Below are 24,294 nucleotides of genomic sequence, written 5' to 3' on the forward strand. Positions count from 1 at the left end.
ATCATCATTGATACATACAATCCTGAACGCGACCCATTTACGTATTTTATAGAAGTCGTCAGCTCGAGGCCCGAGCGCGAGTTCCAATCAGCTTTCCTGTCTTCAATGTCCAGCTGAGGTCTGTGTGTTCTAATAATTCGCGAAATACTGCGCGGGAAAACCTGTAGTTTTCGCTGGGAGCAATGACTAGGCTCCCCAATGAACCATGGAGGCGCTTGTGTTCGATGTATGCGGCGACCACACACCGGATATACCTCAGTGTGCGGGTGTCGTACGACTCTGGTACATCGCATTGAAGCTCCAGCATCTTTAATTGTGGGAGGAATGGCATAATCGTCGGATCGCAGAACGTTGGCCGCCGCATGAGCGTCGTAACATGCAGCTCCTCCAACTCTGGCAGCGGTCGAAGAAGCCGCAGGTAGTCATCCACGTCTCCGTTAGAGATCGAAAGGAAGAGGACGCTAGCGGTCGAAAAGAAGGGCAGAATTTGGGAAGAGATGAGTGTCTCCTGGCGCGGGGGCAGGTTCTCCAAGGTAAGATCCCAAAGAGGGACACCAGCTTGGCCCCAAGCCTGCATATAGAGCGACGATTCCGAATCGATCTTGATAGATAGCTTGTATGGCGGATCCATCGTATCCTCCGTCAATTGTTGGAACAAGATTTCCACAATACTCCACGCGCCGTGGGCAAACGAATCCTCGCCCGCCAAAATGACCGTCGCTGCAAGTGGATAGCGAAGATGCTCTAGTAGTACGACAATATTTGCAGAGCTCCAAGAGAGGTCGACGTGGTGCAAATTAGGCAGGTCCACAATTTTGTCGCCCGGGTCGCCGAGTAGCGGGACGAAATGGGACTCGATGCGAAGGCTCTCGAGACTCGGCGCCATTTCCAGCATGGACAGAAGAGCAGATATGTCCAGGGAATCAGAATCTGCCCAGAGAGATTCCAATTCCAGATCAAGAGCTAACAACCGCGAGAAGGGCGATGTAGTGCGCCATGGGAAAGTATCGAAATTCTTTAGCCTCAGATGTCGTACACATGGCACAGCTCGATCCATGAATAGAAATATTGGTTCTTGCAAATCCATGAGTCTTTGGAGCTCGATCTCTAGGATGTCGAGGTGAGGAGCCGGAATCTTGCTGTCTTCGATCAGGATATTGAAGATATACAGCATCTGGGTCTCGCTTTGCAAGTGTAGATGTAGTTCGTTAACCCGGGCCAGACGCTGGACGATGTTTTTCCATACGGGCAAGTGGAAGTTACCGGACCCCTCGATGTCGTCGCAATGGAGTTGAAGGGGGGCGCATTTGGATCGCCTCAAAGATATTCTCGTGAGTTTGGGCTTCGTCATGTCGATGCGCGACCATAGAGGTCGATGGGCGAGCGCCACGGAACGCCACCATCGACACACTTGCGTGAAAACAGGCCAAGGCTGCTCGACAGGGACGGGGCCCTGCAATATCTCGAAGGTGTGCGACAGAATTTCTGGAGGAAGTCTGTTCATGGGTCCCAGAGGTGTTGGAGGGTTGCCCTCGCGTACCTCTATTCCTGAGACCTGAGAAGAAGCCATGCTAGCACGTACAGTCAAAGTCAGCAAAGATGTACCGTCTCAAAAACTGAGATACCTCACCCAATTTGAGGGTACAACGCATTCAACTTGCCACGGCGAATCTGCGTGAATCATTAGTGACTCTATTTATAACAATCCAAGCTAAGGGTCATGTGATGACTGTGAGACTACTACTATGATTGTGGGAATATGACTGAATGCTAAGTCAGTAACTTTTGTGGCAATTAATTGCCTTGTTTTCTGGATGCGTTCTCCAGGAAAAAGGTATGCTTCAAGGTCACCCTCTGGATCCAGGGATGCGAAGCGACATGCACCGTCGTCGCCTGAGGAAGGCGAACTCGACGATATAGCCCCGCCAGCCCTACCTGCCTCCCTCCCCCCGAGACCGGAACCGACACAGCCAGACCGACCCAAGATCCCCTTCCCTTTCAAGAAAAAGGAGCAGCCTCGCGATGAGCGGAGACCACGCGAAGCTCATCGAATAGCCGACCACTGGGAGCCCAGCTACACCCGTTCTCGACACCGGGGCTACTCGCCTCGTTCCCCATCCCCGAAGCACCGATTACCTGCTTACCGCTCGCCTGTGTACACGAATTTCAGCCCACCGCATAAAGACTATCACCTAGATAGAAGACGAGACTGGGAGCGTGATAGAGGGAGGAGGGATGTCGAGTATAATCCGTGGAAGGGAGCGTCTCCGCCTCCGCCGCCACCAGACTCGCCACCGCCTGCGCCTCCTCCAGACTCCCATACCAACCATCGCGCCTCCTCGCCGCCACCGCTGAAACCATCTACGACACCACGAATCAGACACGCGCGACGGTCGAGAAAGGAGGAAGAAAAGGCATACGGACGCACGTTCGAAGGGTGTGGCGAGCAGTCGGATTACAATGTCACGACTAAGCTCGGGGAGGGGACTTTCGGGTACGTGAACGCTGCTATTGCTCACAGTCGACCATTGCGAATGACGGTCGCAGTGAGGTGCACAAGGCGCTGCACAAACGGACAAATACAGCTGTTGCACTCAAACGCATTCTCATGCACAACGAGAAAGAGGGCATGCCAGTGACTGCGCTACGCGAAATCAAGATCCTCAAAGCATTGAACCACCCGTGTATCATTAATCTTCTTGATATGTTTGTTGTACGAAGTGCGAGCCCTTGTGTTTTCATTCCTTGAATTGATGCTGACCGGCGCAGGTAATGGCAAGGAGCCTCTATCGGTATATATGGTGTTCCCATATATGGACCACGATCTCGCTGGGCTATTGGAGAACGAACGGGTGAAACTGCAGCCGAGTCATATCAAACTCTATATGAAGCAACTGCTAGAGGGCACCGAATACATGCACAGCGTGAGCTTCTTGTCCCCCCGCTTTGCCCACTTATTGACGCGTGAAACAGAACCACATCTTGCATCGAGATATGAAAGCTGCCAACCTTCTCATATCCAACACAGGATCCCTGCGCATAGCTGATTTTGGATTAGCCCGCGCGTTTACCACGAGTGCCACATTCAGAGGCAAAGAGAAGAAATACACGAATTGCGTCGTGACTCGGTGGTATCGGCCGCCCGAGTTGCTACTTGGGGCTCAGCAATACGGTGGAGAGGTCGACATATGGGGCATCGGGTAGGTTGAGCGTGTCCTGTATCGCATTGCTTGCCATTGACAGAGATCTAGTTGTGTCCTGGCGGAGATGTTTACCAGGAAGCCAATATTGCCTGGCACATCGGACGTAGATCAACTTGAGAAGATCTGGCAACTGTGCGGCACGCCGAACCAGCACACATGGCCTAACCACGATGCCCTACCTGGATGTGAAGGCGTGAAACGGTTCAACACCACTTATTCTAGGCGGCTCAAGCAAACGTACGACATGTAAGTTGCGACTGTTCCTTGTAACCGCGCAGTGCTCACTCGTCAACAGCGTGGTTGCCTCCCCTGAGACCGTAGACCTCCTTGACCAACTACTGGTTTGCAACCCAAAAGAGCGGCTGACGGCTTCTAAGCACTAGATCATAGATATTTCTGGTCGGACCCCCTTCCAGCTGACCCCAAGTCGTACGTATCTTGTGGCTGGAGACTCCCGTCGTGTCTCACACCGTTGTTAGCCTTCCTTCTTACGAAGCGTCACACGAATTCGACCGCCGCGCGCATCATCGCCAACCACACCATGGACCGCCTCCAGGAGGACGTCCACCTCCCTCTCACCCCCAAGACCATCCTCCCCCTCGCGGCCCTCCCAGAAACCCCATGCCCCCGCGCCACGACCACCGCCGAATCAACAACTCCCACCACCCTCCCCCACCCACACACGTAGTAAACAACCCTCCCATCCGCCTTACACCCGGCGGCCCCCCTCCTTCATTAGCCCTAGGGCTCCCCCCACGTCCTCCACAACATTCTGACGGCCCACCTAGACACATGCACGCTGGAATGATGCACAATAACTCCGGCGGCAGACGTCAAGGGCCTCCTCCCAACGGACCAAATATGCATCGCCCACCGCCAAATGGACTTCCCGCTCGTCCAAACGGCCCACTGGGCGGTGGCGTTTCCCTCGGCGTCCCTGGTCGCGGTAGACCACCAGGAGGCCCTCCAAATGGCACTCGTTCAAGTCCTTTGAATTACGGGTAGTGTTGTAGAGTAGATAGGTCACTTGTTCTTTCATCTAGGATTTTGCTTTGCCTACCTTACGCCCACTCCATGCACGCTGCATATATCATCCACCGCATTCATATAGCACTAATTTGACATACTTGCATTCAGTTGTTTCTGGGTCCCCTAGATAATCGTTGCTATTTTGGCTTGCTGTGCTCGACAATTGACGTTCTTCGATTCAATACGCCTCCGGGGCGTTGTTTAGGCTTTGGGTTCGTGGCATGCTAATCCATCGCCGATGTAAACGAAATGGGGACGCTCTTGGCTCCATCTGTGTAGCAAGTATGTGTATATGCGTGGGTTGTGTGGGGAAGTAAGTAACATCTCGTTCTTACTGACCGTGGGATTTGTTGGGAAAAGAACTTGGTCTTGGTCGAGAATATGGACCCATTCTAGTTTCACTTTCCAGAGACTACACTTACAGCCAACGTGGAGGTCTTTGAGCGCCCCATGTCTCCTACCAACACCCAGGAAGGAGTAGGTGCGCAGGATGGCGCGGTTCCAAGGAAATCTCACCTAATTGCCTTACCTGATAGATTTCAGCCTTTACGGCGGTGCAGAGTCGCTTGCTGAGGGCAAGAACCGTCCACCCCGTCGTACCGTGGTCCCAACTCCAACGAAGCAAGATGATGGTCGCGCACATATAGCACCACCGCAGGATCCTTCTGACTTCCTTTGGTTGATGACCGAGGAGCCTCATCGGTCGCGAAGGATGGCTATATTGAAGGCTCACCCAGAGGTGCGTAGCCTTAGGCGGAGGGGTTAAGGAAGAGCTAGCTGATGCTCTATAGGTCACCAAACTCATGGGACATGAGCCAGTGACGAAGTTCGTGGTCTTCTTCGTGGTTGCGCTCCAGGTGGCGGTCGCCATCTCACTCCGACACGTCAAACCACTGTCCCCCGTGTTCCTTGTGTGCGCCTACGCGATCGGTGGCACGGCAAACCACAACCTCTTCCTTGCTATACATGAGATTACCCACAACCTTGCGTTCCGTGGTGTAGCAGCAAATAAACTACTGGCCATATTCGCGAACCTTCCAATCGGCATTCCATATTCCACGGCCTTCAAGGTGTGTGCATTACCATCCATGTGGCCGAGTATACGCTTATATAGTACTACTTCAGCCATACCACATCGAACACCATAAGTTTATGGGGCAAGACGGAATAGATACTGACCTTCCAACGCGTTTGGAACTACTATGCCTCAACAATGTCCTAGGCAAAGTCTTCTTCGCGTATGTCACCTCTCTTTCTGTTTGTGCAGCCGAACTGACTATGCTCATATCCGCAGTACATTCCAAATCCTCTTCTACGCTCTCCGCCCCACATTCGTGCGCGCACAAACGCTGACACGGTGGCACTTCTTCAACATCGCGGCTCAGCTCGTCTTCGACTATCTCCTTGTCTCAACCTTCGGACCCCGACCGCTAATATATCTTATTGCAAGCAGTTTCTTCGCTGGTAGCTTGCATCCCTGTGCTGGGCACTTCATCGCCGAGCATTACCTCTGGGACGGTCTGTCACAAGAAACGTATAGCTATTACGGACCTCTCAATATTCTCGCGTACAACGTATGTTTCTACTCACTTTACAATTCTCTACTCACAACGTGTACGTATATTCATCCCTCATTTCACTCGCAGGTCGGCTATCACAACGAACATCACGACTTCCCTTCAATTGCCTGGACTCGACTGCCCGCTCTTCGTGCCCTAGCTCCAGAATTCTACGATACAATCCCCTCGCATCCGTCCTGGCCCATGGTCATCGTCAACTTCATACGCGACAACGAAGTCGGGCTCTTCGCACGCGCAAAACGGGTAGCGAAGCGCCAAGGCATGCCCCCCGCTGGAAGTAGGACAGTCGCTAGTCCTTCGAAGTCTAGGCTGGAGGAGGGTGGCATAGACGAGCAGTCTGACAAGAGCGACTAGAAGGCTAGAAGCTACTTAGAAGGACTGCTCCGGGAGAGCGGCCCGCTTAGAGTATCTATAATTCGGGTAATACTTTCTCAGTCAACTCTCTTCATTGATTGATAACGGAACTCCACCGGAATATGGTGCAATTATTGAAGTGACTTGAGGAGACCATGCCGTGCTGCGTAGCGCTTCAAAGTTCTTGCGTATCACTTGACACTGGACAGTTCGGAACCTGATCGCAACAACTTGGAGTAGCGCTGAACGTTTGCACTCATATAAAGCCATTGCGACTCACCCAGAATCACTCAAAAATATAGCAACAGATGGCCAATCAACAATTGAAACAAGTAGTAGTCGTCGGTGCTGGTGGGTTCACTCTTCCTAGGGCCTCAGCTTCGATTGCTCTACATGCATGCCCCCGTGTTCGACGAGTAACTGATTGTCGATTAATCGATAGGGGTTATTGGACTCACGACGGCGCTCAAATTACAACAGAAGGGAGGGTACCAAGTCACCATCATCGCTGAGGCTTTCCCCTCAGATCCCAAGACGGTGAAATATACAAGTCATTGGGCTGTGCGTCTCTTCGGTCTTATTTCGCAAACACTGCTGATCGGACGCACGACTCAAATCTGAACAGGGTGCTCACCATGTCAGCTTTGAGCCTAGAGACACCCCGAAGCACAGTGCGTGATGTCGTGGTCAATTGTCCTACCTTCATACCCAAGGCTGATTACACGAACAGAGATTGATAGGGATACTTTCGATGTCTTGTGGGAGATGTCGGCACCGAGCAGTGCTACTGAAGGCTTGTTCCTTCGAATCCCTCAAGAAGAGCATTATTACGACGAGCGGCCGGAGCCCAGCCCTCTAGATCATATGCCAGACGTAAGCCCAGCTGTATAAGTCGTGGAATACACCTCCCAAATTAATGCGCCTCTTTGAAGTTTCGTTATCTCCCCAAGGATTCGCTCGTCCCCGACGCGATAGGTGGCGTGGCTTTCAACACTCTCACCATCGACACGCCGCGTTACCTCAACTATCTCTTTGCGCAATTCCTCTCCGCGGGCGGCCTTATCGACCGCGCGTCCATCCAGCACCTCATCCAGATCCTCGAAGGCGGGGCTAAAGTCTTCTCCACGCCCAAGGACGCGCCGAAGATCGAGGTAGATGCCATCGTCGTCTGTGCTGGCCTCGGCGCGCGAACGCTCGGCGGTGTAGACGACAAAACTGTTCATCCCATACGTGGACAAACTATCCTCATCCGCGCCCCTTGGATTCGGTTCGGGAGGACCCTCTCAAAGGAAGACGTTTGGACTTACGTTATCCCGCGACGCAGTGGTGATGTGCGTAGTATTTATGAATGCCACCTTGATCGAGAGGTTTGCTGACGTTAGAACAAACCGGCATGCAGGTCATTGTAGGGGGAACGAAAGTGGACAACGACTGGTCCGTGCCTTAACATGATTGACATATCCAATCACCATTTATCATTCTAAATGTGGATTCTTAGGTACCCTAAAGCTCGTCCAGAGACGACCATTGATATTCTTACTCGCGCGCTCGCCATCTGCCCCGAACTCGCACCTCCTGAAATCCGCGCAGTCCGCAAGCCCACTATCGAGGACGTAGTTCCAATAATCATCGAGGAAGGGTGTGGGTTCCGCCCAGGGCGTACAGGGGGACTTCGATTAGAAGTTGAATGGTTTGAGGGTCGCAAGGACGGCGCGAAGGTACCCGTTGTATATAACTACGGGTGAGTTTGCACTTGGTGTCGGAGTTGGCCTCAAAGTAACGTCCATCGTAGGCACGCAGGCTCTGGGTTCCAGTCATCTTGGGGATCGGCCGCCATCGCGGTCGAGCTGCTAGAGAAGGCTCTTGCTGGAACCCCAGCATAAATCTCCTGGCGCGGTTATGTATCCTGATCTAAATGAATTTGTTCCTTTCCGTGATTTTGACGCATGCTGAAAACAATACCACGCCTCTCTTTACTTGAGCTATGTACGACAGAGCTCGACATGGATTTCCAGGGGATCCCCAGTTGAACAGTGGCCAGTTTAAACAATTTTGCATTAGTTATGAGGGTGTATAAGTACATTTTACGTGTTTCGCTCTATTTTATTCGAGCAGTATCTATGAAGATGGGTGTGCAAATTTGGGCGAAAAGAAGTAAAGCATCGAAAAGATTCATACAATATGGACAGCGTAATCCAAAGCTGCAAAATGTCTAATCTGGTATGCGTCGGATGGGTAAAAGTGGGTGAATATAAGTAAGATGATCCTTCAGTGAATATATACTAATCCTTCTTTTCCAGTATCGGGGCACCAGGACCTGGAGAATACGGTGGGAGGGTTTCCATACTCGTTGACGATGATGGGGTAACGGCGCTCAATGGCTTAGCCAGCGATAGAACAGGCGACGACGGTGCGGGGGTGACAGGTTGTGAGGGAGCGGGAGTATTGGCCTGGCTGCGATTGTGGACGAGATGGGCACGGACGAGGTGACCAGCAGCCAGGGCGCTGATCAAGGACAGTTCGCCGGCCATGACAGCTGCAGCAACCAGACGGGCGAGGCCTTGGGCGTTCTGGCCGGGGTGAGTAGGATGAGCGCCCTTGAGGCCGAGCATCTCGAGAACAGCGCCTTGAGGTCCAAGCACGGTACCGCCACCGACAGTTCCAACCTCAATAGAAGGCATAGAGACAGTCATCAAGAGATCTTCGCCGTTGTTAGTACTATAAATAGACTAGTTAGTAGTTGACGAGACACGACGGGAAAACGAATACTTACGGTTCCATAAGAGTTATGCAATTCGAACTTTCGACATTTTGGGCGGGATCTTGACCAGTCGCCAAAAAGATCGCAGTCAGGATGTTAGCGGCATGGGCATTGAAACCTCCCATGCTGCCGGCCATCGCGCTACCAATCAGATTCTTCTTGATATTGACATTGCAGAGGGATTCGACCGTGGTCTTCAATACACTCTTGACGACTTTGCCAGGGATGACAGCTTCGGCGACGATGCTCTTGCCTCTGCCCTCGATCCAGTTGATAGCCGCGGGTTTCTTGTCTGTGCAGTAATTGCCGCTAAGAGCGAGGACAATCATGTCCGGGAACTCCGCTTGCATAACTTCCAAAGCTTTCTCGGTACCCTTCGAAATCATGTTCATGCCCATAGCGTCACCCGTGGCCGTTGCGAAGCGGACGTAGAGGGTGCGTCCAGCCATAGCCGTCTTGAGACTCTTCAACTTAGCAAATCGCGAGGTACTTTCGAAGGCAGTTTTGATCGTAGCATAACCAGACTCTGAAGCAATCCATGCCTTAGCCCGAGCGGCTTCAGTGATGGAGGGGAAGTCGATAGCTGGGCCTCGGGTCATGTTGTCTTGCGTAAGGACAGTGGTGACTCCTCCTCCTGCATTGAGAGCCTTGCAGCCACGGGACGTAGAAGCGACAAGAGTGCCTTCAGCGGTAGCCATAGGCACAGGTACCAGTCTGCCATCGATCTTCAGAGGTCCAGCGATACCGAAGGGAAGGGGAATATATCCGACGACGTTCTCGCAACAAGCACCAAGGACGCGGGAGTAGTCGTAATGGGAGTAGGGGATGTCCGAGTATTCCAACGTCTTGGTGGCCGACGCGCGAGCTACAAGTATGATGAGAAAGAGACAAACGTGGGGATGCATTCAAAGACTTACAAATGAGTGCCCTGCGTATCCTCACCGCACGTTCCAATTCTGTTGAACCGAGAACCTTCTCCAAAGCATAGGCAGCGATCTTGCCGTTTTGACAGAGCATGATAACCTCTTCATCGTTCAGCATAGACAGGGCGACGGCGGCGGGCTTGGGACCATTCTCAAAGATATCAACACATTCCTTCAACGAACGAATGACAACATGTTCCATCTCGTTTCCATTAGCATCGACGAGGGGTTCCGTAGCTTTAGACTTGGGCTTAATCTGAAGAGCATTGTCGTCTGAATCGGACGAAGAGGACGAGGTGGGACGAGCGATGGATGAACGACGGGATCTCGGGGCAACAACAGGCTCGGCACCAAGAAGGATGGAACCGGCAGGAACGCCAGCTGCAGGGGCACCGCTGGCCGTAGAAGCCGATCGGCTGTCTGCTAGGGATGACTTCCTCCTTACAACAACTCGCTGCGCAATATCCTGCTCCTTAGGGACTTCCTTCTTCTCCTGAACTCGAACGTCTTCGGTCTTGCTTGGCTCCAACTTCTCCTTTTCTTCGCCACCAGTAAATCTCACTCCAGCGACGGCGCTGAGTTGCTGCATGCCCATGCCCATAGCGATGCCCTTGAGTAGGTAGCCGTTCAAACTGATGCTGATGGCGAGGACAACGACGATCCACTTGCTGAGAACGGGGTCACCCACAAGACGCGTCCATCCACTCATGAAGTTATCGAACTTAGAATCGGACGAGTCGGAAGCGTTGTCGGATGCAGTGTCCAGGGAAGGAGGCGGGACCACACGGACGGAAATCGCAGGGTAGACCTTCACCATCAATTCAACATCGTTGCCAGCCTCAGCCAGGGCGAGATTGTCCAAAACGGAACGAATGGCAGGGGAAGTGATGTCGACCTTCCTGGCGATGAAACCTGAAGAGGTGCTGACGGCATTGTGAGGCTTCACCGGGGTCGTTAATGGCGTCACGAGGTTCATGATGTGAAGCGTCAGGAAGCTGGCAATGAGCAAGAGTTTGAGGCGTGCGACAGGGTTCTCCTGCTTGGCAGCCAGTTCCTCCAAGGCCTTCGTATGGCGGGATTGGTCGATCGAGGCTTTTACACCAAGGAGTGTCGACGACATCTTCCGGGATAACGAACGAACGGTAGACATGGTAGGAGTGTGGGTACTAGGGGTCATAGACATGGAAGAGGTATTGCGCCGCAAGATAGAAGAATTGGCAGCAGGCGCAGGAACGAACGAATCACCGATGAACGACGCTGAACGGGAGAAGGGCGATGGCACAGCCGAGTTGGAGAATGAGTTCCTTCGGGATCGCGAGGTAAGCCTGACTTGCTTGATCCTGCGAACCTGAAGATCATGAAGTTAGCATGAAGTCTAAATAGAAGCGGGGGGACATAAAAGGGAGATAGTGATCGTGCTTCCACGAGGGAAGAAGAAACGCGATCGAAGTATGCGAGGATAGCACGTGATCGTATATAGACCCATTGAAGAATACTCACCTCAACCATGATTGCCAAGATTGCGGTCAGGAAGGTGCACATAAGGAAGCAATCCATGCCCAAAACAACAGCGGCTAACGCGCATACGTCCTTCAAACCGCCGACCTATTAGGTTCCGAATGACAATAACACATTCCAAGTCAGGATAAGCTTTGTCTCTGACAAACGAATGGACGGACCTTGCTATTAGCACCAATAACGAGAACAATAATCTCTAGCAAGTAATCCCTGATGATAGGGGCGTACACGGCCGAAAGTGATTCAAGAACGATCCTCGCGGATGGCTTGAGTTGTCCTGGAGGGGGGGCATGCTTGTCCTTCCCCTTATTGTTGAGCGTGCGGAAGACCTCAGGATGTTCGAAGACTGCATTGGCCAGTCTGACGGGTTTATCAAACCCAACGGTGCAAACGAGGAATGGCAACGCCTCCGTAAGGGCAACGAAATCAATTCTGATCCCGCTGGCCATGGCAATAGGCAAGCTGAGGAGAAGTGCCAGAACAGCGCTACTGAGGATCCCCGCGGGTAAGCTGAAAGTGCTTCCGAGAGCCCGTGATCGCCGAATGAGCAAGATGAAGGTCAAGTGCATCAGGACATATCCCAATAAGATAAGGAGTATGTCCAGCGAATCAGCCTTGCTAGCGAGGTCGTAGAACCTGAGCACGAGCGTACGAGTGGCGTAAGCGAACCATGGTAAAGAGTGACCATAGGATTGGACAGTGTTGTGCGTCGAAGGAGAATGCGTAAGAGGATGAGGGGACGGAACCGGAGATGAAGCAGACTGCGATGATGGTGGCAAAACAGCATACTCCGTTCCGGACTTGTCGGCGGGGAAACTCATTGGTCGTTGAGTCTTGCTCGAGTGAAGGAAGGCATCCACGAACTCATCGCGACCACCGGGGACAAAAGTCAGAGTATGGGTCAGAGCCCGTTCCGAGCGCGAGAGCTGCGCGCGAGTGGAGAAGCACTCGACTTCAGTTGACTCCTTCGATGGACTGCTATAGCAAAGCGCAGAGTACGTGTTTCCGTTGGCAGAGACGAGTTCATGTGTTAAGTGGGCAGTAATGTTCTTGAGAGACGATGCCAGAGGCAGTGTCAACAGCGTAAGCTTGCGGTGGGATGACTTCTATGAGATGAATATCAGTTTAGTCGCCAATCATTGCCATTGGACAAGAAAAGTGTTTGGACCCAAGGGATCATTTCCTAGCTCAAACGGCATCACTGGGACGCCGACGCGCGCGGGAGCACAGCTCTAATAGATGAAAATAGGCAAAACCAACGCCAACGTAGAGACGAGGCCTTCGGAGACAACCCCGGAACAGAAGAGCGAAGCCGGAGAAGACATGAAGACGGTCCGGAGACTTACCTCGAGAGCAAAGACCAACGGTTGAAGCTCTACGCTTCCCTCGACATTCTCTTCCTCTCTGTAGATCCAGTCACTCTCCCTGGCTTGTACCCATTTCTCGTTGCGGAAGACGGCGTAAGCGGGGCGCACCCCACCACTGAGAGCAGAGTCGGTAGCCAATGCATCCGCGACCGGGGCGAAAGAATCAGTTATGGGCGTCTGCAGAACATCGGTTGACGCGTAGGGGTTTCCGCTAGGGTACGGGGTGGCCAAAAAAGCGGAGTTCTTTATCGCAGAGAGAATATTGAAGTATGCGAGTGTGCCGACGACGAAGAAAAATACGATGGTCTCTATGGGAGAGTAAGCTGCATATATTGCGAACGGTCGAAGCAGCGTTCGGAACATGGTGGTAGGAAGCAAGGGACCTTGCCTCGCGCCAGAAAAGATGGGGGAAGGGGGAAGGGAATGGGAGGAGGAATGGAGCCAACTCCCAGAGTCGAACGACTTTTGTATCGGTCCTGAGTTTGGGGATACCGACCTCAACACAAATTCCCCATGTGGCAGGAGATTCCCACGCGATCAATATCACTCCTCCTTCCGTTATGTTCTCAGACAAGATCGTTATTCTCGCTTTGATGCAATCTATAGCGAAGTTCTACTCCGGATACCCTTGTTTCACCCACAAGGCGTCCGATAACTTATCATACCAGCGTCACTAATTCCCCTTGCAGATTCCAGTGGCTTGGAGCTCAGGACAACATTATTTAATTCAAACTCCCAGCGAATGGGAACTATAGTATCATACCAGGAGGCCCGAAGTGGCACCATTACATCCACAGTCCACCTGGAAAAATAGTGCGTCACTTTATTTTAGTTTGCACCAGCCTCGTTGCATAGAGCTCGCACTAGTCTAATTTACGACAAGGGGAGGTCCTTGTAGGTCCTCGCCTCAAGGCCAAGGGGCGAAGCACTAGCAAAGTGCAGTGTTCTACGTCGAAAGTGATAGTGATAATGTTTGCAGATAATGGATTTGCAAATATTCAATCAAGATAGCGCCGATTGACTAAGGTTCGACAAAGACAATGCTTACCCTGCAAGTGACTTTGCCGACCTGTGGCGAGCTTAGCTACGCGGAAGATCTGTCGATACCTGTAGCCTCGCGTTGGTCTCAGTTTACCTTCATGCCAGGTAAAGTAGGTGGCGATTCCTCAGGAGATCCGAAACCAGCGATCCAGTTCTAGGAGTTTCTACTGCAGCTGCTGCCGCTGCACATGGGTCTGATACAGCATCTCCCCCGTTTGATGCTAAGCGAATTATATCCCAGGAGTATAATATCGCCCGGCCACTGGCCATCAGGCATACAGGCACGTTGGGTTCTATGGCAAGCCGCATCAATACAATGCCACAGCCAACTCCTCGAGTCAACCTCCCCGTTGGATCGTGACCCGAAGTTACCATTGAGTATCTTGCCATCGTCACAGGGACTAATGTCTGGGAAGCTCTTGTTCAGGTTCTATGACGCAATTTGACGGACGGTATACATACGATAGCCCAGTTCGGACCGCGCGCACCCGAACCATAATAGACAGATCTATTGTTGTCTTGTTTGAAAATACAGCAGTTCGGAGGAGGACCAAACCAATAGGAGTTCCTGGCGTGTAAGTTAGTCCTTCTGGCTAGGCAAAGTAGTGGCGACCTGGAAGATGTCGGGACTCCAGACCCACCTCTGTAGAGTAGAACCATCCTTGTGGAGAAAGCATATTCCCCGTCCTCATTACGTAGCTACGAATCAGTGGCGGACCAGCAAACCTAAAACATACGGGATTCGCTCTAGTGCAAGGTTGTTGGATAGAATATGCTATACTCTCTGGGGAATCTTGTGGGGTAGAAGCAAGCTACCGTGCTTCGGTGCCTCGAATTGGAGCACAGCAGAGCTTCGAGGCGGAGAGAAGTTAATTTATAACGGGTAAAAAATCGAGGCAGTAACCGCTTGAGAGAATTGAGCATACCAGAGGAGATATTGACGGACGAAGTAACAAACTCATCCGAAGTGGCGTATGTACTGTCAAGAGCTTCTCATGACAGCAACCCATTGCGATGTATGACATGTAGCCATCGGCGAAAACAAATCGAAGATCGTGACATGGATAACCATACTCCTATACGAAAGCTATCAGAAGGAGCGAGAAGAATGTTCAAGAGTCTCACAGGAAAATGGTGCATCCGGAAATCCCAACGAACGGCGTGAGAAGCGCCATAGCCTAAGTGGTGCATCGGCGAGAGTTTGCTGAACAGCTACACGGTTCCAATATGCTGTATGACATGCAGCCACCGTCAACCTCGAACTTCCCGACAAAAGAACGGTATCACCGGCACACAATTCCGTGATCTAGACGTGCAATGGAGAGATATCTCCTATACGGAGGCCACAGAAAGCTCAATGGTCTTGAATCCATGCTGGCGGTCACCGACCAATTACCACCACCCTATGATGCTTCCAGGAATAGACTTATTGAAGGGACGGCGGAACCGACAAAATGGCTGGGTTTGGATGAACAAGCGGGCGTGATGGAGACGGCGGAGGTAGTTGATCATTAGCCGCGAAGTCTGGCGACGGACTTTTTGTTTGCCAGGATCCCGACCTCGTCGCTTACTGGACAGGAGAAGGAGTCGGCCTGAGTCGGCTCGATAACCCAGGAGGTAAGTGGCGATTCATGTCAAAGAAGCAAATCGTCAGCCTGTTGATATGTTGCGTTTACTTGATGCGACTATGATTTCGTCCGGCGAAATTACGCTATGCCGCAGCAGTATGGAGGTCCAGTGTTTTCGATGAGATGCACGATGTCCGTGGTATTGACCCTTGAGGTATACGGAGGCCACTGACATAGGTACTATGATAGCCCATCTGGTCAGGACGTCGCGTGGGCGTCTGATGTCGCGGATTGTAAGAGACTGCAGGTGAGACGAGTCTTTCGCGTCGGCTGCGATGTTCCATGACAAGATACGAGGATATTCGATGCCATCGGCCCATGGTATGGGCTAGATGAAGTCTCTGAGAAGCCGTGATAGCGATCATTGAGTGGCAGGCTTAGAGCGTCAGCCTTTTCGGGTCCTCAGCAGCAAACGCGAAGGACATTGAAATAGGTCTCCGCCAACTAGTATCAGTCTGAGTGGGCGTTTGGCGACAAACTCCAGAGCCTGCCACTGGCATCCACTGGCATGAGTTGCAAATCATCACATGACCTCAGGGGCTTCGGGTGCTTCCAAAGTCGGTGCACTTCGTTTATTGTACAAAACATTCCTTCCATTTGAACTTGTGCCAGCTCCGGTGCCTTTGATTGTGTTTTCTACGAATACCAGCTGAATTACAAAGACTTGCGCTTTCAAATTGTGAAGCAATTCGCCTGGCAGAAGAGGGTTGATGGAAGACCACTATCATCGGGTAGATTGTGTTGCTGTCAATGGTATGCTTCGGTTTCCAGTAAATGTAGTCTCAAGGCTTCAAAGCTTCAGCGCTGACTTTTGCAAAGGAAGACGAAACTGAAGAGGACCTGACCTGCCGCCTTGATATCATGGCAGCGCCACAGACGTAACACCTTGGCTCCTTGGATGCCGTTAAATGTGGCGCTCACGAGCTTGCAAGTAGACAAGAGCGTCAGGACACAGCAAGCAATATCGTACCGCGTTAATATTCCCGCAATCACCAGGCCTTTGCACCCGTCGACCCAATTGACGACCTTGAACTTGAAGAAATATCGATGCGGCAGCCTAGAGTTCTGGCGAGCCTAGCTATGAAACTACGCTACCCTTGGGTATCGGCGTTGATGTCTCTTCCAAGACATTTATCACGAATACGTCTACTCATCAAAGATCAATGCAAATGGAGGCGCAGCGTCACGCAGGTGAGGTTGGCTATCCCGGAAACGGACACATATATCTCGACGCAGAGTCTTCCCGCGAGGCTCGGCTCTCTCCTACGGCGATGTTTACACCCCACCGGAAATTCTCACCACTCGCGAGTTCAGATCCCTCACCAATAGTAATGGTGACGCCATCCGTTGCCCGTTCTACCTTGACCAGGCCCTGGTCATTGCTTGCGGCATACTCCTTGATCTCCTCTGCGGTCACGTGTCGAACGAGCTTTGGACTCGGCCTTCCGCGATCCACCACCCACTTTCCGGTAATCCGCCATCTACGTTAGCCAAGTCGAAATATGACTGTGCCTATTGGATGCTATAAACTTTGCACGCTAGAGCTACCGCGCTGTAGGACGGTGTAGGACTGCCTATTCGCGGCCGATCTACAACGGTGGTGGATCCCCATTCGTAAGTCCACATTACCATGCACAAGTCATGAATTCCTGAATCTCAAATATCAGCGATGGTTACCAGGTGGCCGTGCGAGTGCATGATGATCTACAATGGTTCCAGTCCTTGTGTTGGCACAAGATGAGGTCTTGAGGAACCGTTGCCATCACTCACGCAGGCTCATGCTCCTCACGTCTACTTCCGCGTGGGTCACTCGCGCCCAAGGCTATCAAGTGGGGCTTCGCCGTCTGAAACTGCCTGAAAGCAAAGTGCTCCATGTGAGAACCAGAGGGCGCCTATATCCGGTAGTGATAAGATAAGGTTTCCATCCGTGTTAGCATCAGTTGGCAGGTGTTATGATGGACATCCGGCGAGAACCATTCTGCCAACAAGCTCTGATCAGACACTTCACCAACGACCACCTCCCTCCCTCTATTTGAAACCGTTCGTGACGATGATCGGTGATTTCCCAGTAGGTTCTATCAGACTGGTCATCCCGACATTGGAGACTGACCGAATGTTGTTGAATAGGGCGGGCAAGGCTGCCTAGAGGGCCCGGTGTCACCACACGTACGCGCGACTATGTTTCTTCCGCAGGATAAGCGTTGACCCCGTTAACAGAACTACAAACGAGCTGTATATCGACAGGCACCGCTAAAGTTCACAGTAGAGATGCTAGGGCCTCAGAAGCAAGGTAAGTCGACCACTGTTACCGTGACAATGACTAACGGCCGTCCAGGCGGGAATTATAGCTTTGGAATGCTCATACGCCCTCTCCATGATCGTTCCTCACTAAACTCTGCTCGTCGCTCTATGGCTGCATACGAGGTCTGGCGTAGGTGGGAGGATTGTTTGTGGCTGCAAGAGACAATTGAGATGGAGTATGAGCGACTGGCGAGGCAGAAGAGGCAGAGGCTAGTGAAGGGGAAGGGTGTGAAGAAGAACGGCATCTATCTGCAAGGTGAAGCTGCATCCTTCGAATCCCTTCCTCCAGGTCCCGACCCTAAATCCATCGCTCAAAATATACATGACACCATACCTCGGCTGTCCAAGAAAGGCACGCTGTTTCGCGCGAGCATGGCGTTAGTGGAGCAGCGGCAGAGGGAGCTTACCAGTCTTATCGAAGGCCTTTTCAGAGATGATGTCCCCTCTCTCATCCAAGAACTGCGGGAAAGTAGGATCGTGACGGATTTCTTTGGGTACTGGCGCAGAGACTTCGACCTAGCGCAGAAGACCCCCCGAAGAGACTCGACACTCCCGAGAACCTCGTTCAGCAGTGCGTACTCGACCGAATCGGAGCAGAGCACTCGAGGCCCCAAGCGCCCCGTCTCGGTCATTACAGTGACTCGACCACCGCCCCCGATACGCATCTTTTCCGCTCCCGCTACTCAATCAGCACACATACTATCAGATGAAGACTTACCCCGCTCGAGCATATCTTCTTCTTCATCTTCGCCCTCCTCCCGAGATTCACAGAGTTCTTTAGCCACATCAAGTCCTACCCATGTTGTTGCTGACGATCACGCTGTCATTGCAAACCACAGTGGAAAACTAGCACCTGATTACATATTTCCTCACAACCGCGGTATTATTGCGTTGGAATCGCTCCCAGAAGACGCCGTGCTCCCCACGAAGCTCGATAGCAATGAACCATCACCAATACCGCCTGCAAGACGTTTGCAGCGGAGTGGCTCATTGAATGGTGAATATCCAAGGAGAAGTCCTAATGTATCATGTACGTAGTGCATTAGCTCTTCTGCTGCTGCCTCCATCTAACACTGTCGGTCTGTAGCCCGCCGTTTGGCAAGCCGTGACTCTTGCATGTCCGGAATGTCCATACTGGATGGTCTGGGCGTTGTTCTCCCAGAAAGTCCCGTTTTCACAAACCACCGACAACGAGACTCCATCAGCAGCGTTTTGACCACCAGGTCTTCCGACGCTATCATCCCTATGTCTTTATCAAATAGACGGCGCTCTCTGAGTGCAGCAAGCCCTAACGACATCCCATATCGTTCTCTTTCTGACGATGAGCCGTATTCGGATCGCGACGATGACGATGACATTGATCCACATTTCTATGGTAAGTACAAGTCGATCTCCCAAAACTCGCATCAACTCATGTCGTAGATGCATTCCCTATGCCAAATCCTCCGCCTCTTCCGAGCCGTGGATCGCAGAGCCGATTCCAAACAAGTCGTCAACATCTGCGTCGCATGAAGTCTAATGGTACACCTTCCTCCCCAAACCTATCCCTTCCATCTCCGTCATCCCCAATTTCCCCAGCGCTCAGCCCCATTTCTATGTCCCCCAACCTTTCTGGGCCATCAATGTTTGCCAAAGCCGCCTATCAATCTGTCATTGTCCTTCTACGTCTCGCTTGCGACGTCACATTCTGCTCCGTTCGTTCGAAGCTCAAGGAGAAATTCTCTTCCCAGGGAGTGGAGTTGGAGGATTCGTTCGCTCTTTATCTCGTTCTGCCTTTACCGGTACCGGAAGACGGGGGTTTGCTGACGCCGGGAGTGTTGTCTGGGAAGCCGAGGCAGAGGACTAGCACATTGTCTATGTCACTCACTGATAGCTCTCGGCTGAAAGTCATTCGGTGTCAGGCTGATTGGGACAGGGTTGTTGCGCCGTCTGATGGGGCGAGGCTGACGCTCAGAGTGCTAGACGAGGAGATCAACGATTGAAGCTTCTAGGCTTACTCCAGTGTTACAGATCCCAGCGAGTGCGCTCATGGACATGAATACCTACGATTTCTCGTCCCCCGTTCATTTCTTTGTTCTTCAAGTTATGCTGTATTCTGTAAGCTGTGTATTTCTAAGCTGTATATACTTTGTGTGTACTTTGCACCTTACTTGTTAGGCTATAGTCATCGATATTCACAATTGGCATTGGAGGATTTCACTGAAAAGGCCGCGTTTGTATATTTGAGTAGAGTCCATCCCATCAGCCTACATTGTTCGTGACTAGCTGCCAGACAGACCACCGCAGCTCTGCTCTTCTTCATGTTGACATTCATTCCACTCGCAGGATCACTGGTGTGAAAGGCGATCATCAGTCTCCACAAATACCTCCTGTTAACCTCCTGTGTCCCCTGACTGGTACACTCCCCGGGGCCTGGTAGTCTCCGACGAGTCCGCTGAGACTTAGTAAGTGACCACTCAGACACTGACCACTACCTCGCTGAGCCAACAATAGGGGATCCAAGTAGTTCTTCTCGGGCACAAAAAGTAGTTGGCACCACAAAGCCTAAGGTATGTCCTACTACTACTTGCTCGTTAGTCGTTTACTGATGGTCTGATAATTTATCGGCTGAACATTGACTCTAGACTCCCCCCGCTCCATTCCCGACATACGTACGTTCATTCTCCATCTCTCTGGGGATTCTCGTTGAGATATGTGGTCAAGGCTATGTTCCTCAGCGCGTGACACAAATGATGAGTCACCTTCGCAAAGGAAAACGCGCCACTGCGACCGCAAACAACTAAAATCAATTTGTTGGGCCAGAGCCTCTCTGCCGTAAGAAGGCATGGTATGAGGTGGGATCATAGTGACTCTCGCGTCAAATCCCAATCAGACTGGTTAGTTGAAGGTCGGGCGTGGCTGGTCTACACCCGCTGAAATATGGGGGTCGGGACATTCCCAGAGCATCCGATTGCTCTGGTCCCGTGCATGTCGTATCCATACGCGCTCCTTCATTTCCGACGACTACGGCCCCTCTTGACGTGCGATGCACCAAGGCTCGAATTGAAGGCGCTCAATATACATCGTGCTGATGCAATGGTGTGGGAAACAGATATCAAACCCTCAATTATGTATGTGCTAAACCTACACTGACAATTAATTCAACAGCAACAAGCGCTAGAATTGATGTGCACTGCGCAGTTTCCTATATATATACCCAGTATCGGCGTCTACCCTCATGATCTCTCACTCTTTACTCAGTCCAGCATCTCGCATCCAATGGTCCAGTCAAGTAATGACTCAGAGCCCTCCTCCCCCACTCTGGAGTGGCCGAAAATGTGCCTTTCGCCAGGATTGCTCGGGCAGGATGACAATTTCGACAAGCTGTCCGCGCTTTGGGAACAGCTGCAGATGTGCACCATTGAGACGGCAGACCCAGCGTTGGACCTCATGACTTTCGCCGAGAATGCGTACTACTTTGCTATCATCATGCTTGAGTCTAAGACAGAGGTCAAGAAAGCTGTCTCCTGGTATACATACTCACAAGCGATGCAGACTGTAAGCGGGTTTCTGGTTCGATTCTCGAACATGAGGCTGATCGCTGTTCGTAGCCAAACGCTGGTAAATTCTGGGCATTTCAACCTAGTACACCCTCAACATCCTTTGCACCGCCACCCGAATATTCATATTATGACAAATGGGAGTTTGCAACGACTCGCGAAGCAATTGGGATGGTCTATCTCACCGTCACCCCGTGTACATCCACTCACAGACCACCTGGAGAGCTGAATATCGGCATTATCTTGGAAGAAAGAGCTCGAAGGCGTGGATATGGCAGCGAAGTCGTACGGCAGATGTTGGTAAAGGCATTTGACGAGGGAAACTTTCATCGAGTCCAGGCATCGCTCGTCCATGCCTTGAACAAGGATGCGGCTATGACGATGTATACGCAACTGTACGTGTCGTTTCCTAGTTAAATCAGACAGACACTGATTACTCTCTTACTCTAGGAAGTTCAATCATGAAGGAACTCGAAGGCGATCTTTCTACAGCCCGTTCGAGACAGAATGGAAAGATGTGACATGTCTAGCTCTGCTGGATACCGACTGGATAAATCGTCCGTTTTTGCACCCAGCCCCAAAATCACTCTGGGACGAAATGTTTGCGCGCCACGCCCGAGAAAGGGAAGAACTTCTTCGATGGGAAGATAATCAGAAGCGGCTCAAGCGCACGGCCAGCATGGAGACGATTATGCCTGGCGGTATCGTCGATGGCCACTCAGTCAGTGGTAACGAGAGTGACTACCAATCCGCGACTGAATCGGAAAGCGATGCGGAGGATTGTGGAAACCCACGTCGTTATCCATCAGTCTCGGAGGGTAGTGATGTAGACTCAGACTTTGATGAGACACACTCCCGCGTCAATCTCCTCACCCGGAGGCCGAGCCCCGCCTTGAGTTATGCGTCTTCTGACGATCACTCGTGGAGGTCGTTAAGCCCTGCACCGGTCACATTGTCCGCTTTGGCGCACTCTCCTAGCAGCAGAGCTGTGACCCCGGCGCTCAGCGAGCACTCCGTAGCCAGCGTACCCGAAACCGACGTGTCTATGTCGGACGGCGACTTTTCATCATGGGACACTGACTTCGGTTCAGAGGACGACCGCTCAGATGCTGAGCATCATTTTTGACTCCGGGGCGTTACTTACTCTTCTTGTCCGCCTATAGGATAGGACAATCGCCATTCTATCCAACAAGGCACCCCAAAAGCATATTACCACTTTGGTTGTTATTGTATATGCACGTTGTACAACATCGGTTACATCCTAGTTTTTTGTTTGCAGTGGATCAATTTTTCAATGACTCGACGATATTGTCACCCACTTTCCCGATACCGCGTCGGGCACGCCCCATGGCCCACCCTAAGCTGACGCCCCCCACGTCCGAGCGATTGTCAAACTTGCTTACACCGCTCTTGTACTCAGCTACCATCTTGTGAAGTGCCTCCAACGTCGTCCATGAACCCCTATACCCTAAGCCACCTTGCTCAGGGGAGAGCCGGGCGCGAGAGTCGTCAAATACCAGATGCACTTGCATGAGCGCCCAGAGAGATGGCTGTAAATTAACTAGATCCCCATTGATGGTTGGCAAAAATCTTCCGAATGCACGAGGAATGGGGGAGGAGGATGTGGAGAGGTAGTATTGCACAAGGTAGTACAATTCAACTATATGGGCAATGAAGAGCATCACCGTGGGCGAAAATTCAGGGAAGTAGGTCTCGCCATCGGTAAGCACTTCCAGCGTCGTATAAACATCGCCGTAGGTAGGGGGCGCCCCAGGATCGGCGATATGGAAAACTTGACCACCTATGTCTGGGTTGCGTGACCCATTGGAAAGCTCAATGAGCCGCTGTTCGTAGCAAAGGTGCGCCAAGGCGCAGTTCTCCACGTAGACGAAGGATTGCAAGGTATTTTGCACCCAAGTGGGGTTCACTTTCCTCACAAGGTACGCGCCGCAGAGCATATCGCCCCCGGGACCGAATATTCCGTTGCCAGGTCTAAGACAACCAGTCCGAAGCTGGCCCGTTTTGTCCGCCTTGCGCACCAGCGTCTCCGCGTGCATTTTGGTCGCCGCGTAATTCGAGAAGAACTGTTCGTGTCGTCGAGGGAGTATAGGATTATGCTCGTCGTCATCGATAACTTGGAAGTGGAAGGGGACCTTGCTCTCCCATGGCCACAGCCAGAATCTTGACCGCCGTACAGCAACAGAGCCAGACGATGTGTACAGCAAGATGTTTGCGCCGATCGCCTTAGCAGCGCCAATGATATTCTCTGTTCCTTGGACATTGACCTTGGCTGAGCGATGAAGTAAAGCTGGATGGCGCTCATAAAAGCGAATATTTGACGCGGTGTGGAAGATGGTGACATCGTCGTGGCCCTCGTCCGGCCACGGTTTGGTGAACGCCGCATAAACGGCGCCCTTGTCTGATATATCTAGTTGGATGAAGTCTACGTCTTTGGCGCTCCCCGTCAGAAGGTCGTGCCTCCGGGGGGGCTTTAAATCAAGGACCCTAATCTTCTTCGGATCCTCTCCCCTCTTTGCGCAAGTCAACACGAGCCCCCATATTGCGTCGAAAGGCTCACCGCTAGCAGCTGCACCACGATCCACCCACCCAAGAAGCCAGCCTGAAATCTGGTCAACAGCCATCAGAGGGACACTTCCACCACTCACCCCTCCGACGACAATATACCTGCGGCCGGTTCTTGGAGGTAATTGATCTGCCACAGTGAGCTTGTCCACGGGCTCCGCCGCTGTCGTCAGGACTTCCTTGGCAGTAACCCGATTAGGCGAGAATGCAGCAAACTCCTTTGCAGGTTGGGCCTTGAGAGCCTTGTCATTCCGTCGAACGTAGCACCAGATTAGCACAGCGATAAGGATCGTGCCGCCCAAGGCAAACATGGGCGAGATGAAAATGAAGTGCCGTAAGTACGTTGAACTTCGGGCCGTGGCAGCAAGCCGTGGCAACGGAATTCCGACCCTATCTACGCACTGTGTGACGCGAGCGAGAACGGTCGCGCCACACGAGAGCGTAAGTGGGCCGTCGAAAAGTGACAG

At 52.0% G+C, this 24,294-nt stretch overlaps 8 protein-coding genes across 8 annotated transcripts; 5 read left to right on the plus strand and 3 right to left on the minus strand.

Moving 5' to 3' along the window:
* Positions 1-58: 58 nt before the first annotated feature.
* Positions 59-1,570, minus strand: PC9H_006143 (uncharacterized protein; the record flags this gene model as incomplete). The annotated part of the gene is made up of 1 exon (XM_036775695.1): positions 59-1,570. The coding sequence occupies one exon, from the start codon at positions 1,568-1,570 to the stop codon at positions 59-61; it is 1,512 nt and encodes a 503-aa protein (XP_036631714.1).
* Positions 1,571-1,814: 244 nt separating this feature from the next.
* Positions 1,815-4,208, plus strand: BUR1 (serine/threonine protein kinase, CMGC, CDC2/CDK sub; the record flags this gene model as incomplete). The annotated part of the gene is made up of 6 exons (XM_036775696.1): positions 1,815-2,494; positions 2,548-2,720; positions 2,770-2,924; positions 2,974-3,200; positions 3,252-3,449; positions 3,683-4,208. 6 exons carry the CDS (start codon positions 1,815-1,817, stop codon positions 4,206-4,208), a joined length of 1,959 nt encoding a protein of 652 aa, XP_036631715.1.
* A 474-nt stretch (positions 4,209-4,682) lies between these two features.
* On the plus strand, positions 4,683-6,166 carry PC9H_006145 (uncharacterized protein; the record flags this gene model as incomplete). Its single annotated transcript, XM_036775697.1, has 6 exons — positions 4,683-4,713; positions 4,769-4,971; positions 5,024-5,302; positions 5,358-5,470; positions 5,527-5,806; positions 5,879-6,166. 6 exons carry the CDS (start codon positions 4,683-4,685, stop codon positions 6,164-6,166), a joined length of 1,194 nt encoding a protein of 397 aa, XP_036631716.1.
* A 308-nt stretch (positions 6,167-6,474) lies between these two features.
* PC9H_006146 (uncharacterized protein) lies at positions 6,475-8,049 on the plus strand (the record flags this gene model as incomplete). Its single annotated transcript, XM_036775698.1, has 8 exons — positions 6,475-6,517; positions 6,609-6,727; positions 6,792-6,837; positions 6,897-7,039; positions 7,099-7,497; positions 7,566-7,600; positions 7,665-7,907; positions 7,959-8,049. The coding sequence occupies 8 exons, from the start codon at positions 6,475-6,477 to the stop codon at positions 8,047-8,049; spliced, it is 1,119 nt and encodes a 372-aa protein (XP_036631717.1).
* Positions 8,050-8,448: 399 nt separating this feature from the next.
* Positions 8,449-13,098, minus strand: HMG1 (3-hydroxy-3-methylglutaryl-coenzyme A (HMG-CoA) reductase isozyme; the record flags this gene model as incomplete). Its single annotated transcript, XM_036775699.1, has 7 exons — positions 8,449-8,884; positions 8,940-9,792; positions 9,845-11,016; positions 11,104-11,198; positions 11,351-11,455; positions 11,530-12,474; positions 12,715-13,098. 7 exons carry the CDS (start codon positions 13,096-13,098, stop codon positions 8,449-8,451), a joined length of 3,990 nt encoding a protein of 1,329 aa, XP_036631718.1.
* Positions 13,099-17,454: 4,356 nt separating this feature from the next.
* PC9H_006148 (uncharacterized protein) lies at positions 17,455-19,687 on the plus strand (the record flags this gene model as incomplete). The annotated part of the gene is made up of 6 exons (XM_036775700.1): positions 17,455-17,472; positions 17,532-17,570; positions 17,622-17,694; positions 17,740-18,735; positions 18,793-19,080; positions 19,128-19,687. The coding sequence occupies 6 exons, from the start codon at positions 17,455-17,457 to the stop codon at positions 19,685-19,687; spliced, it is 1,974 nt and encodes a 657-aa protein (XP_036631719.1).
* A 1,276-nt stretch (positions 19,688-20,963) lies between these two features.
* PC9H_006149 (uncharacterized protein) lies at positions 20,964-22,370 on the plus strand (the record flags this gene model as incomplete). Its single annotated transcript, XM_036775701.1, has 3 exons — positions 20,964-21,242; positions 21,296-21,639; positions 21,695-22,370. The coding sequence occupies 3 exons, from the start codon at positions 20,964-20,966 to the stop codon at positions 22,368-22,370; spliced, it is 1,299 nt and encodes a 432-aa protein (XP_036631720.1).
* Positions 22,371-22,527: 157 nt separating this feature from the next.
* Positions 22,528-24,138, minus strand: PC9H_006150 (uncharacterized protein; the record flags this gene model as incomplete). Its single annotated transcript, XM_036775702.1, has 3 exons — positions 22,528-23,775; positions 23,823-23,864; positions 23,911-24,138. The coding sequence occupies 3 exons, from the start codon at positions 24,136-24,138 to the stop codon at positions 22,528-22,530; spliced, it is 1,518 nt and encodes a 505-aa protein (XP_036631721.1).
* Between the last annotated feature and the right edge of the window lie 156 nt (positions 24,139-24,294).

This window comes from Pleurotus ostreatus (genome assembly GCF_014466165.1).
Source record: "Pleurotus ostreatus strain PC9 chromosome Unknown scaffold_4, whole genome shotgun sequence".
NCBI lineage: Eukaryota > Fungi > Basidiomycota > Agaricomycetes > Agaricales > Pleurotaceae > Pleurotus > Pleurotus ostreatus.